The sequence below is a fragment of the Acinonyx jubatus genome, chromosome D3 (genome assembly GCF_027475565.1).
Source record: "Acinonyx jubatus isolate Ajub_Pintada_27869175 chromosome D3, VMU_Ajub_asm_v1.0, whole genome shotgun sequence".
NCBI lineage: Eukaryota > Metazoa > Chordata > Mammalia > Carnivora > Felidae > Acinonyx > Acinonyx jubatus.
Window position 1 is genome coordinate 55,677,535 of NC_069392.1, and position 15,643 is coordinate 55,693,177.

Here is a 15,643-nt window from a genome sequence, read left to right on the forward strand (position 1 = left end):
TTAAATAAAGGGATCCAGACAAGTTAGAAATTCTATTACATCGAATTACAACAGGAAATTGCTACAGCAATAAACAATTTAAACAAGAACTAGTCAAAAAAGATTCTTAAAAAAAAAACAAAAACAAAAACAAATCTGGCCCATCTACCCAACAACAGCTACTCTGCTCAAAGAAAATATGAGAATGTTTCTTTTTTCACCCTGCACCTCCAGATTCATCAACTGCAGCAATCACCATTTAATTTAAAGGAGCGACTTTCTACCTAAGGGTGTGTATGAGCCAGGAGTGAGGTGGGAATATGTTAAGCATCAGAATCAGGGATGGAACAAAAGAGTAACTTGAAGACTGACTTTGTGAACAAAACTGATGAATTGTTCAGGGACTGGGAGAGAGGGACTAGCATACCCACAACAAATTCTATGCCAAAAAAACTCTTTTTATTTCTGAACTGTATACCTAAAAGCCTGCATGTATTCTGAACAGGAATTCAATAAATCCAACCATAATTTACTATAGATGACACCAGACTTCATACTAACTGCTATTTTCCCACTAGTTTTGTTCTTGAAGAGTTTAAACTCTTATGATGAATTACTATTACTGGGATTTCACATCAATAATTTTAAAAAGCAGCCCGTTTCTATAATTCCACATTTCTAAGTTTACTTAGGTTGACTTGGTCCAAGTAGAAAGAAGCCCTTTCCTGCAAGGAGAAGCTTACCTGGGTCACTGTCTAAAAATATGCAAAATGTACAGGAACAGAAATATTTTGAAATTCCTATCAAAAAATAAATTAAACAAATAAGCACTAAAGAAGGAAAAGGTTACGCACTTCCAATTTATGCTCTTTCTCTGCAAGGGCTTCCTTTTGACAACGAAGAAAATCTGCTAACATTCGAGTGAGTTGCTTCCTATCATCTATTTCAGCCGCCAATCTGCCATTGTAATCTGCCAGCAACATACAAGCATCCTCTACCATTTTAGAAAGCCTTTCTCCAGATTCTTTATCTAAGAAAAGCACAGAATAATAGAATTATTACACAACAAAAACAATGCCATATGCCGTTCCCTCACCCTGACTTCCAAAAAGTTCCAGATCACATTTTCTTTTCTTACCTGTTATTTTATCTAGTAGGGATACTTCTTGGACTTCAACAGGCAAAGACGCTATCCTCTGATGAACTGCTGCATCACCTGAAGCTGCATTCTCTAGATCTTGTAATGCTCTAACAAGATCTAGAGTCTAAAAAGTTACACAACTTTAGAACCAAAATAAATGAAGCTTAAACAAATACAAAAGACCTCAATTTTATTTCATATTCCTTTATCCTTATGGGCTATATACTTGTTTAAAGTTTCAAGTATAAACTGCTTTTAAAGATAGTCCATTTCTTTTATATATTAAGAAAAAGAAACTATACTATGTTAGTCATTGGAAATATATAAATTGGAAACTAAAATAAGACATGGCCCTCAGCTTTGAGGAAGTCATACTCAAGCAATGGAGACAGTGTAAAAATAATTACTGGGCTCTGAAAGTGACATGGTTGATTTATATGCCAAATACATACAGTGGTAGAAGGGAAAGCAGGCTATAACTTCAACCTAGACGTTACACGTTTTACATATGACATATTCATTATATTATTATACATGAGAATTTTTAATACTAAATTAGATATTGGGGGAAGGAGGATACAAATCATGTTCTGCTACAACACAGAAGGGTCTCACAAAGTCTATTTCTAAATGATGTACTTAAAGCACAAAAGCAATGTAGTTTTAGAATATGTTCAAATATGGTTATCTTCAACTATCCTACAGTTTGCTAATAAGATCATTAAGAGATCACAAAATTCCATATATCTGACGGCTAATACTTATATTACACTTAACCAATGTAAAAATTATTTTATCATTAGAATATTTTACTTATACTGTTTTCATATAAGATATAATCAGGAAGAAAGGGCAAGTCTTTGCTGATAATTTCACAATTCATAATATTTATAAATTTACTCCAAAGAAAAATGAATATTTTATTTTTACTGGTTTCCATCCCCATCCACCTCCTTTTTTTTTAATCTCTAAGACTAGTTCCTGGAACAGTAGGAAATTATACACACACTTGAAAAATATAGGATATAACCAATTCTGTGAATACATTGAGATGACACTGATAGTTACTGATTTTTCTTTAAGCTATTCCCTGACCAAAAAAAAAAAAAAAAAAAAATGCTATCACTGGGGTCTAGCACACAGTAGATGATCCAGCATGATAACAATGAATGACACCTAATAAATATACTATCCCATGTGTGCTTTTAATTCGTTACTATGTTTTTAAAATTCTAATATTTTACAAAATAATTTTGTTATAAGATACATCCCCCCTACAAATGAAAGTGAGCTTAAGAGCAATGACGATTATCATGAAGCTTTTTTTCTCGTGGGCCCCAATTAACTTTTATATTGTCATTTCTTAATGAGTCCTAGAAAGTTCTAAAGCTTTCTGAAGTTCTGAAAAGTCATCTGGCTTTATGGTCCTGATACACATGCTTTCATCTCACATTCACATTCCCACATGAGTTAATTCTAAGTTTCTAGTGCTGGGTCAAAGATCAGATAAAAAAGCACAGTTGTCTGAAAACAACACTAGCCTACAACTTTCTAATAGAGGAGAATGAAATGAGTTCAAGCGGATCCTACCAAGAGAAATTTTAGTCATTCTTATAAAGAATGACACAAAATGGTAACTACAAAGCTGAACCACTGAAAATTAAGCAGTACAACTAATCTGCAAATAGTCATCATAAAATGAAAAGCAACAGTGTCTTATTTAAGTACTAGATACTCCTAAGAAGTACAACTGGAGTTAGTCTGTCATCAGGGAAAATAAAAAACGATCAGACTCTGTATCTAAAACTCAGATAAAATACTGTTCATGGAATCATAAAAGGGCCTGTTGCACAAAGTGCTTTGTCTTAAATTATTACCAAATAGAAAAAAATATACACCTTAAGGTTTGGTTGTTCAAAACATTATGTTCTTATTACTTTTTTATTCAAGCTCTTGTCCCTGGTGATCATATGGGCTTCAGTACATCCTATCAATGAGTGAACAGGCAGTTTGGTTCAGGTCCCAGCTGAGCACCTTGGTCAGATTCTTTCTGCCTCCCCAGTACTACTACGAATATACACACAAAGTTCTAGGCAGTGATTGGTTCTATCTTTCTTTCTAGCTCCTTTCACTGGGGAAAGAGTTTCAACCAGCCTCTGGCTGCATGCAGTGAATTCAGGTCCAGTCCTCCAACTCCCATGGAGCACTGTGAGTTCTTATTACCCTACAGGATACTTATTTCTGGAAAGCCATGTCTGTTTCCTGACCAAAGCTCAGCAAGAACCAGGCTCTGGCCCACATATTGAATTGTGCTTCTGTACCATTTCTAGTCCACAAAGATATTTACCTTGTTTTATGAGTATGGCTATGTCTTCATTTTCTCCTTTAAAATTTTATCTGTCCCTCCTATATGTTTGAAACATAGAAGGAGGAAGCTTTAACACTCAATGCCCACATAATTAAAAGTTAAAAATGTTTTTCTGGAATCATTTGATGGCTAAGGAATGCTATACTGTACCAACCTGGGAGGACATGGGGTATTAAGATAATAACTCTAATCTGTCTTATTTTACCATGGAACTATATGGTTCTATATAGTTACATAGAACTGTATGAGTACATGCTTGCTGCTATAACACTCATTTTTACATGTTTAAAAGCAAAAATATAGTAAAGGGCAGTTGTATATCTCTAAGAATGGCATTCTCAGTGTAGTTAAATCATACAACAAAGGGTTTATCATACAATGTTTCATTTATTTAAAAGGAAACTAATTAAGTGACAGATATCTCACCAGACCTAATCATACTTAGCAATCAGATAACCTCTTTCTATGTAAAATATAACTGCCTAATATAAAACATACAATATACCATAATAAACATAAGCAATCTGTTAATCAGAAGAGATATTCACAAAGCTTCTTTCTTGCACTCAGAATTATAATAAAAGTCAATTTATATTAGTAAAACCTCAAAATTAATAAAGCTTAGTGGCCACATGAAGTAATAGTAACACAACTCCCTTAACAGACAAAAACTTCTACCTGTGGTGGTTCACTTGGAGATCCCAGAGAGGAACAGTTTTCATTTTCATCCACCTTTATCTGTTCATAAGTTCGCTTCCTAGGCTTCTTATCGCCATCTGAATTGAAAGAACATCAAAAGTTTTAATGAAAGGAAACACTTTAATGGAGAGATCACGATAAAAGATTACACACTTACACAGAGCTTGCTTAAGTTGTTCTAACACATCATTCTCATAAACAGACCTTTCTTCCCAAATAGATAATACCCTTCCAAGGTGCTTCTTACAACTTTCATCAGTTTCACTAAAGAAAAAATAAAAATATTAACAATTAACAGTGTTACTGAAAAGGCAATGGTGGTTTAAAATACAGTCAGACATTCATTCTCTGAGAAAAAGCAGTCCACATTTTTACTGAGCACGACTATGTGATCAGAAGTTCAGAGTGAAGTGATCAAGACAGACATACTCCCAGCTTCCTTTAAAAGCTTACAGACATTTTTGTTTAAGATTTTATTTTTAGGTAATCTCTACACCCAACATAGGGCTCAAACTTACAACCCTGAGATCAACAGTCACACGCTCTGTCAACTAAGCCAGCCAGGTGCTCCCAGACATCTTAATAAACAAAAAATTACCAAAAAAAGTGCTTGTACAAGCTACAGGTGTTTATAGAGAAGATGCCCTTAACCTAATGGCGGCTGATTATGAGGCCAAGAAGATTTCAAATAGGTGATTTTTAAATTTATTTAACAAATATTTATTGATCAAGGCAGTATCTTTGACACTGGAGACACAAATGGAGCTTTATGGCAGCTGTTATTTACAAGTGCCACAAAAAAGAACCAAGTATTAAAGAGAAGCATCATGCAGAGATCTGGCCCAGTTCAATAGAGATTAGAAAAGGTATCTGAGCAAGCAGTATTTGAGATCTGAGGACTGGAACATCAAGGAAGTGGCAAACAGACTACTCCCAACCACATCCTACTGCCTTCATCACTACCACTGCAGACTGAACTGCTATTACCTCTTGTCTGGATTTTTAAAGTCTTCTCATTGGTGTCCTTAGCTCTTACTCTTCACTCTATGTTCTACTATTGTAAATCAAATCATAATGCTCTTCAATCTGCTAAGAGCTATCAATCATACCAAAAATAAAACCAAAAAGCCTTATCCCAGACTATAAGGTAGATATGTTCTGCTTTCTGGCTACTTCTCAGTCCACATTCCCTTAATACCTTCTGCCATACAATTCTCCCTGCTGATGCTCAAACATGCCCAGCACACAACTGTCTCACTGTTTCTAGAATCCTTGTCTTTTAGATGCTCAAGTGACTCATTTCATCCTTTCCTTCAAATGCCACCTATCCAAAACTTTATCTCATAAGATAAAGTTCTCATGAGCACTGTCATACTCTCTAGTTCTTCCTTACTTTGCTTCTTCACATTACTTATCTACTGGCATAATATATATTCATCTGTCCACCTAGTTATTACTTTGGTCAAAAACTAAAATGTAAGCTCCACTAGGACAGAACTTTATCTTATTCACTACTGTATCGTCAGGGCTAGCACACTGTAGGCAGTCAAGAAATATTTTATTGAATTCCTTGGGAGAGGCAACATATATAAAAACCTTAAGGGAGAAAGAACTTAAAGAGGTTCAGTTAGCTTCAACTGTGGACTATAAAGCGTGGGTGTGTGGAAGGAACGTGAGACATGTGTCTGAAGATGTACACAGGGCCATGAAGAAGCATCATCACCTTAAGTCCTGCTCAGGACTTCAGACTTGATCTCTGGGATCAAGTTTTAAGAACTCAAAGGCAAGGGAGTGTTGTGATCAGCTCTGCAACTGTGGCTAGTTTCCTAAATGGATTAAACAACACTAGAGGTTCTTGCAAATTATATAGAAATGACATTATAGAAAAAATCTAAACTGTGGGAACTATATATACTACATGGATACGGGGAGTGAAAGAGAAAGGAGAATGTGATACACTATAAATTACACTATCAAAGAAAGTTTAAGATGACACCTAGTTTCTCATATGGGCATCCAGATAGACGGAGTTGCCATTCACTGGGAGAGTGAAACCTGAAGGAGGAGCAAGTCTGACAGGGGCGCAGTGATGTGAATTCAATATGAGACAGAGTCCATCTGAGATGTCTGGAAGCATACAACTAGAAATTCCTTAGGCAATTAGACACCACAGGTCTAAAACAAAACACATCCAGTGGCCCCTGGATGGCTCAGTCAGTTAAGCATCCAACTTCGGCTCCGGTCTTGATCTCACAGTTAATTGAGTTATTAGGGTGTGTAATAACTAAATATATGCAGTGTATGAAATCACCCAAAGGTCAAGTGAAGAATATGACCATAGGAAGAGGGACTAGGACTGAACTCTTAAAAAATGGCAACATCTGAAAAGATGGTAAGACAGTATCTAAATTGAAAGATAAATAATGTTCATTTAAGAAAGTAACATATGGTAGTATTTCATACACTGTAGTTTTTAAAAAATGCATCCACTATGACTGAAGTTTTTGGGCATGTGGTGAGCATATTTTCATCCTTAAATCATTCAACACAGATCTTCACTTACCACTGAATTCTGTAATTTAGACTGATTTAACAGTCTACCCCAATAATGTTTACCCAGAAATCTACCAAACATTTGCATATGTTTGGAAATAAGCATTTAAAAAGAGCATAAGCCAAAGCACCAACTTTTACCCTTAGAACTTTTCTGTAGCAAAATTTTTCAACAGGCTTATAATTATTCTAAATAAATTCCTGTACTTCCAAAACACTTTAAAGTATTATGATATATACCCAAACACTAAAAAAGCTTTCAAATTATATGCAAGTAAAGGGTACAACGTTTATCCAGAAATAATAGCTGGAAGACAGACAGCTTTATAAGCACACAAGTTTTCAATTCAATACTCATTCATTCTTAATGAAGTCCATTCCAAAATGGCAGTTGCTTTTTTCGGTCTCTTAAAGGAAAATTGTTAATTCAAGTACTCCAAAAGCCTACCACTTTGTGACAGTTCAAAAATTTTCCTTTACAGAAAGTATTTAACACATTTATAAATGCCATTTATAGTTAAGTCTTTTCAAATGAAAATTTCAAAGAAATACATTCTCTGTTTTTTGTTTGAATGGCTTACAGTAAATTTTAACAAAAGGCCATACTATGCATTTAAAACATTACCTAGTACCCAAAACAATTATCATACCTTGAAACATGTTTAAAAGCCTCCACTATAACTGGCGCAAAATCTTTTGTAAACTCCGGCCCCTTCCTTTTGCTGTTCTGAATGACATCATTGGCTAGGTAGAGAAAAGTAAGCTTCCTGTTTGGTTTGGCTGAAAAATAAAAAAATTTAAAAATCTACTTAAAATATCCTCATTTAAGTTAGACAAACATTCTCAATATCTGAATCAAGCAGTTTGAGAACTACAACATGGCTACTAACCTTTATGTAATATATTCAACTCTAGCTTCTCATTCTACTACCAAAGTCACAATTCTTTACCTCACTAGGTTTCTATAATTTCTGGAGATGGATCATGTGAGGAAAAAAGAGGACTCAAGAGGCAGAGAAAATCAATAATTAATCTGTTTCCTTGCACTTTTACCAAACTGCCCAAAATACTTACCCTTGATTCCTAGTCTTATCACAATTCCCAAATTAATAGTTTTATACACTGAATCCTCATCTCTGTAAAACTGAATCTCTGTAACTCTTTCTGTACTAAATTTTGCTAAAACTATTAAACACTACCTGAAATAAAGCTTATTTAAAGTAAGATGGGACGCCTGGGTGGCTCAGTTGGTTAAGCATCTGACTTTGGCTCAGAGGTCATGATCTCATGATGTGTGGGTTCAAGCCCTCCATCAGGCTCTGTGCTGACAGTTTGGAGCCTGGGGCCTGCTTCAGATTCTGTGTGTACCTCTCTCTGACCCTACCCCGCTCATGCTCTGTCTCCCTCTCCCTCAAGAATAAACATTTTTTAAAAAATAAAATAAAGTAAGATGGCAACTGGTACCATTAAAATGGTACCCTAAATCTTGAATTTGTTTTAATACCCACGTTGACTTTACAGTCGATCATTAAGTTACTGTGAAACAAGAGTACAAAACATAAAATAGGATGAAAGTAACATCACTTCAATAATTATGGATTTTGTTTATGAAATAAATATTTCCCAAGCTAATGGACTAAATGTTAGAGAGACCAAATGGGTGGTTTAGATTTTCCCCTGCTTTGAATTACATGACCTTAAATAACCAAATTCATCTTGACAAAAATATGTCCCTACTCACTATATTCTGTGGGAGTAGTCATCCTTCTAAAAAGAACAGAAAAGATTTCAACAATTATGGGCCAGAATACATTTTTACTGGTTACAAGGTTAAGTGGCTTATTATTAAGTATGACTCAAGTAAGAGTCTTACAAATGGGTAAAATTTAGTTAGCTGAACATGATCTTTTGTACTGACTATTTTCATAATGTAATTTTATCAGAATTAAATCTAAATTATTCAAAGTTGTACCATCATATTCAGAAACACTGTACTTTGTGGCATCCACATTCAATGATGGAGGAAACTTCTGGTCAGGAATGATAATCCAGTGTACCATTAATGTTGGCCACTTACTGGTTTTAAGACAAAAACAGGCAGGCTATATTTGGTCCTCTAGATTTGAGTATTCAGTTTAAGTGTTCAATGCATTAAAAGCCATTTCTGAGTTCACATCTTTCTTGAGGGGAAACTAGTAACACGATCTTACAAGAAACTAAAATACTGAGTTAGAGATGACCAGACTTTACAAACCTATGCTATCCGCTGCAGAATCTTGTTTGCCTATCTAAAGATGTGGCCCCACACTTTTCATGTTTTTCAAAGTCTTGGAATAGAATAGAGATATGAAAGAGATGGCAATAACAAAGACCAACTTCTGATTTTTTTTTTGGCTTGTCTGGTTAGATAAACTATACAGTATAACTGGTGAAGATACTAGGACCTTTTCCCATGAAGATGACAATAATGTCAACTTTCCCAATATTCAACCCTATTTTTTTTTTACCTAACCCTGCCCAAAGAAAATCTTACCCAAAGGAAAGGTTAATATTACTTAATCCAAGTATTTGCCTTCTCAGCATCAAAATGATTTTAAAAAATCAAATTTGTGTTATTACCCAATTGGGAGAGCATCTGCAGTACTTTGAATGGGTACCTGAACCAATGGGCTCCTTTTCCTAAATAACAGTAACATTCAGCAAACTTTTACTATGTGTTACACACTATGCTAGGCACTTTACGTATAATTTACATTTAATACCTAATTTAATCCAAGGAATGTGAGGTACCATTATTACCTTCATTTGGCAGTTTAACAAATTGGCATCAAAAGGGTTAAGTGCCCACAGTGAAATATCCAGGAAGGGATCAGCCAGGATTTGAATCCAAAGTCCAACACCCAAGCTTCCCTCTTAATAACTGGACTATGCCTCTTATGACTATGTTATAAATGAAAGAGAATGTTACCTTTGGAAAAGATCAAGGAGCAACTCAATCAAAATATTTTAAAATGTTAGCAGCATTATTCACAACAGCAAAAGGTAGAAACAATCCAAGTATCCACGGACAGATAAATGAACAAAATGTGGTACATCGATATAAATGGAATATTATTCAGCCTTAAAAAGAAAGGATCCTGGGGCGCCTGGGTGGCTCAGTCAGTTAAGCAGCCGACTTCAGGTCATGATCTCGCGGTTCACGAGTTCAAGCCCCGCGTTGGGCCCTGTGCTGATAGCTCAGAGCCTGAAGCCTGCTTCAGATTCTGTGTCTCCCTCTTTCTCTCTGTCCCTCCCCTGCTCAAGCTGTGTCTCTGTGTCAAAAACAAATAAACATTTAAAAAAAAATTTTAAGAAAGAAAGAAAGAAAAGAAAAGAAAAGAAAAGAAAAGAAAAGAAAAGAAAAGAAAAGGAAAGGAAAGGAAAGGAAAGGAAAGAAAGAAGAAAGGACATCCTGACACAGGCTACAACATGAATGAACCTAGAGGATATTACGCTAAGTGAAACAAGTCAGTCACAAAAAGACAAATACTATATGGTCCCGCTGTATGAAGTACCTAGAATAGTTAAATTCAGAGACAGAGAGTACAATGGCTATTGCCAGGGGCTGGGGGAAGAAAGGCATAGAGAGTTACTGTTTAATAGGTATAGAGTTCCAGCTTTGTAAGATGAAAAGTTCCAGTTTTGGAAATGGATCGTGATGATGGTTTCGTAACAGTGTGAATGTACTTAATACCAATAAACCAAACACTTAGAAATGGTTAAAATGGTAAATTCTGTTATGTGTACTTTACTATGCAAATTAAAAAATGGGTATTTTACAGTATTTTTTAAATCCATGGGCTACCATCTCTTAAAACTAATGCAGAAAAGTTACTACAATATACATTAAAGCAAAAATTCACAAGATTTCAAACTGCAGTTCCCAGTGTATTCCAAAAACAAACCATACCAGGAGCGTGGATTTGGTATGGGGTACAAATATCAAGACATTATTTTCATTTTGTTTCCCTTGTGGAATCCAGGCTAAAATATGAGACATACCTAGAAACTGCTGTAATGTATACTCTTTTCCAAGTTTTCAGTGAAAAAATTTACTTTCATGTAAAGCTAGGTGTACCTTTATGGAGAGCAAATTAAACTAAAGGAACTAATCAAAACAAGCAATTCCAGAAGAAAATTACAAAAATGACTTTCAAGTGAATTTTGATAATTTGAAAATAACAGGGCCATAAATTTTTATTAAGGCATACAAAATTAACAGAAAGAGCAACAAACCATTTCATAATTCCTTAAAGAAAAACTGTTGGCAATAAGGCTTAAAACCGAGTCTGATCTAGTCACTTCCTTTATTTCTACTGTCACAGGGTTCCTTATTTTCCAAATCTTCCATTCAATTTAAATAGCGTCCCATGCTGGGCACAGATCAAAAATAACCTTTCCTATTCAATCAAGAGCTTGTAAGCTCTATATAAACTGGTACGTGATAGGTCACATCACTAAAAATGTAAGTTCTCTTTCTTTATTCCTTCTCTCCGACGATGTATCACACAAACACTGGAAACAATCTTAAATACAATATTATGTCCCAGTGTATCTGTATGTGTCTGTACTGCTATATTTGCACCAATAAAGTATAAGCAATTAAGGACCGGTCAATATTTATATTGTGAGGAACCATTTTCTTATATCTCACCTGTCTGAACTATAAATTTTAAGCTACTATGGGTATTAAGTATAGCCCCTTTTCCTCGGACCTTGTATGTAAACAGGTACATCAAAACAAATAAAAATAATAAAATCTGGCTAATATGTGAGGACATAATATTACCTAAAATGTTAAGCATATCCCCTAAAGGGCAATAGAAGTTCAGTTCGTCACACAAGTAAGAAAGAGTTACATAATTCACATAATTCAAATAAAAAAAGATCAACTACAAGGCTTCAAAAAGAAGAGTCTGGGCTATTAGATAAACAATATGAAACAAACTTAATTAGTCAAAGTACTACATAAATTCCACCTAGTTTCACTAATTCATAATCAGTTCAGAATTCAGTTTTACTTATTCATAATCAGGAACCAACAACATTACTTATTTTCTTACACTGTACAAAGCATATACCTATTCATTTTGACATAATACAGAATATTATAATATAATTTAATCACCCATGTTTTTACAGGGACTGAAATTTAAAATCACAGGTAATAATGCCAATAAATACAACAAATAGCTAAAATTTTACTGTGTTACCTATTAACACAAGAACACTCTTTACAGAGGAAGCCCTATAAATGGGAGAAGCAGCAAAAAAACTGAATAAATGGGTGTCTGGTGACTCAGTGGGTGGAGCATCAGACTTGGCTTCGCCTCAAGTCATTCCCAGGGCCGTGGGATCACGTGGGGCATTACACTGAGCATGAAGCCTGCTTAAGATTCTCTCTCCGTCTGTCCCTCCCCTGCTCTCATATTCTCTCTCTAAACAAAATAACTGAATACACACACACACACACACACACACACACACACACACACACACACACACCAATGAGCATTACTATAGGTCTTACAGAAAGAAATCAGAAGAAAAGCCATTACCTTGAAATAAAATTCTATTAAAGACTTACTACTGACTGTTGGACAGCCTCATTTATTTCCCTGGTAAACTGATTATCACTACAGACTAGAAGAGATGCTCATATAGATAAATAGTTGGTTATATGGCAGAAACTAATTTTCTTTGTCACAGAAACTGTATAATCCACAGGTGATTCCTGAATGGATTCTATCTGTTCCAGACAGGACCACAGAGTTCAGTCAGCTGCAGCTGGCTGCTTAACAGCTGATGTGGGTGAAAAACAAGGTGGATAAAGCCAGCGTATTCCTGTACCATTGCCACAGTGCCTCAGATTTTTGGCAGCCCACCCTTTGCTTTAAAATCCTTCAAAGATTTTCTATTATTCTCCAGATAATATTTTAAATCCTTAATATGAACCAAAGGCCCAAAAATGTCTGTCTCTGCCGTCTATACTACTCTCTTCATGCCCAATACAATGCCTCCTCTAACTTCCCCAACTCCTACCCATCCTTTAGACCTCAGTTAATAAGTTCTTCTGGTTTCCCTTGACCACCTAGTACACACAGGTCAGGCAACCCTGATATGCTCTCGGAGCACCCCATACTTTACTTTGAACACTTAATCCCAACAATATCATTTTTATTTAATCTAATGCTTCCCAACAAAACTAAGTTCCATTGAAAGCAACAACTGTCACTCTCATCTACAAATCTATGGAATCAAGCCCAGCAGTCGATTCAAAATTTGTTCAGCTATTTACTAAATAACTTTGGCCTAGACCTGTGCCTTTAATTATCTGTTCTACTAAGTTGGCTCCTGGTCTTTACCTTGCCCAACATAACAGAAGATGGGAACAAGGATATAATTAAATCACACCGCTCTCATAAACCTCAACTTCAAATTCAGATTATGAAAGACAAACTTTCTTACAGATCTAGCTAATCTTGCTTATTTTCAATGTATTGAATTCAAATATTTTTATCTCCCCCTCCATTCTAGAGTTCTCACAAATCAATAACCTATAGAAAAATGGGCTAGTATGAATGGAAAGGTCAAAGAAACACAAATACTAAGCAATTAAAACCAACATCATTTTCCACCTATTAAAATGACCAAGATGGAAGTCTGACACTAAAGTTGGCAAAAGCATGAGTAAGATTATCACCTTTAGACAACTTCAGACATTGGTGGTTAATAAATAAATTAGTGCAACCTCTCAGAAAAATCATTTGGCAGTATCGATGAAAAATGTAAACACACAACCCCCTGACCCTGCAAATTTCATGTCTAGGAATTTACCCTATGGATATATTCTCATAAATGCACACAGAAATAATTAAGGACATTCATGACAACAACAAGAAAAAGATAACTAAATAAATCATGGTATATCCATATAATCCAATATTCTACAACTGTTCAAAAATGAGATATTTACATACTGATATGCAAAATTATCTCGAACAGACATCTCAGACATAGTGTTAAGTTATACATATTCACACAAACACAAACACACAACAGACAGACCTACTTTGAGGGAAGACCAAGAAGTAATTTGGGGAGGCGTGTGTGTCAAGAGTTACCAACAACTCGGGGAGCCTGGGTGGCTCAGTCGGTTAAGTGTCCGACTTCGGCTCAGGTCATGATCTCACGGTCCGTGAGTTCGAGCCCCGCGTCGGGCTCTGTGCTGACAGCTCAGAGCCTGGAGCCTGCTTCAGATTCTGTGTCTCCCTCTCTCTCTGACCCTCCCCCATTCATGGTCTGTCTCTCTCTGTCTCAAAAATAAATAAACATTAAAAAATTTAAAAAAAAAAAAAGTTACCAACAACTCATGTGTTGGTATATTAAACAATTAACTTGAACCTACATGCTGAAAACGCCTTTTGGGTAGTGCTGACTCAGTGCTCCTCCACCAATATGACTTTGTCCTGTAGGTGTATTTATCAATGGTCTCTCCTATTTCAATGTTTGGTAAAAACAAACAAACAAACAGGCACACCTCCACCTACACCCAAACAAATGGACATCTTTCCCAGTCTAATAGGTTAAAATCAATTCAAGTTCCTGAAATAACTTTAAATTTTTTTATTTTGATATATGCAACAAATGAATTTTTTAAATCTTAAAAAGAACAAACTTCATCCTGAACCATCAGACCATTATAAAGGACACTGTCAAATGGAAGAGTTGTTAGAATACACACTATATGGTTTGTTCACATTATGCCACTACAGTAGGATGGAGACTAAAAATTTTTTGCTCCTGGGGCGCCTGGGTGGCTCAGTCAGTTGGGCGTCCGACTTCGGCTCAGGTCACGATCTCACGGTCCGTGAGTTCGAGCCCCGCGTCGGGCTCTGGGCTGATGGCTCAGAGCCTGGGGCCTGCTTCTGATTCTGTGTCTCCCTCTCTCTCTCTGCCCCTCCCCTGTTCATGCTCTGTCTCTCTCTGTCTCAAAAATAAATAAACGTTAAAAAAAAAAAATTAAAAAAAAAAAACTTTTTTGCTCCTTTAAGAATAACGTTTTAAAAATAATATTGTGGAATTCTCACAGCCACTGTGGAAAACAATACGGGGGTATTCACCCAAAGAAAACAAAAGCACTAATTCAAAAAGATCTATGCACCTCTATGTTTATTGCAGCATTATTTACAATAGCCAAGATATGGGAGCAACCCAAGTGTTCACTGGTGGATGAGTGGATAAAGATGATGGATACACTATGGAATATTATTCAGCCATAAAAAAAAGGATAAAATCTTGCCATTCACAACACAGATGGACCCAGAGAGTATAATCCTAAATTAAATAAGTCAGAGAAAGAAAAATACCATATGATTTCACTCATATATATGGAATTTAAGAAACAAAAAAGAGACAAACACAAAACCAAACTTATAAATACAGAAAACAAACCGATGATTGCCAAGGGGAAGAGAGTGGGTGGGTAGATGAAATAGATAAAAGGGATTAAGAGTACACTTATTTCGATGAGCACAGATGAGCATAGAATTACTGAATCATCAGACTATAAACCTGAAACACTGTATGTTAATTATATTTGTATTAAAAAATATATGCACTATTTCCTTATAACTAGGCACTGAAATTTGGTATTTTCTATATTCAATGATTTTATAATTTTATCAGCCAGATCTATTTCCTACAAGACCTCTTGGACCTTATTTAGAAAATCTGCACAGTGCAAGACTAGAAACAACTATAAACATGTTTTCCTTACAGGATTCCACAGTTGATTTCTTTTTCAGTGTTATATCTTTAACTTTATGTATGGTATCAAGTAGAAACCTAAGAATCATTTAATA

At 35.4% G+C, this 15,643-nt stretch overlaps 1 protein-coding gene across 4 annotated transcripts in view; it reads right to left on the bottom strand.

Annotated features, from left to right (window-relative positions):
* RPRD1A (regulation of nuclear pre-mRNA domain containing 1A) overlaps positions 1–15,643 on the bottom strand; it is a 68,293-nt gene that overhangs the window by 36,776 nt on the left and 15,874 nt on the right. For all 4 annotated transcript variants that reach the window (XM_015082334.3, XM_015082333.3, XM_015082336.3 and 1 more), the window contains exons 2-6: positions 7,391–7,520; positions 4,345–4,451; positions 4,167–4,264; positions 1,118–1,244; positions 834–1,009 (exon numbers count right to left, since the gene is read on the bottom strand). In XM_015082334.3, coding sequence (XP_014937820.1) covers positions 834–1,009; positions 1,118–1,244; positions 4,167–4,264; positions 4,345–4,451; positions 7,391–7,520 — 638 coding nt within the window. The remainder of the gene's footprint in view (positions 1–833; positions 1,010–1,117; positions 1,245–4,166; positions 4,265–4,344; positions 4,452–7,390; positions 7,521–15,643) is intronic.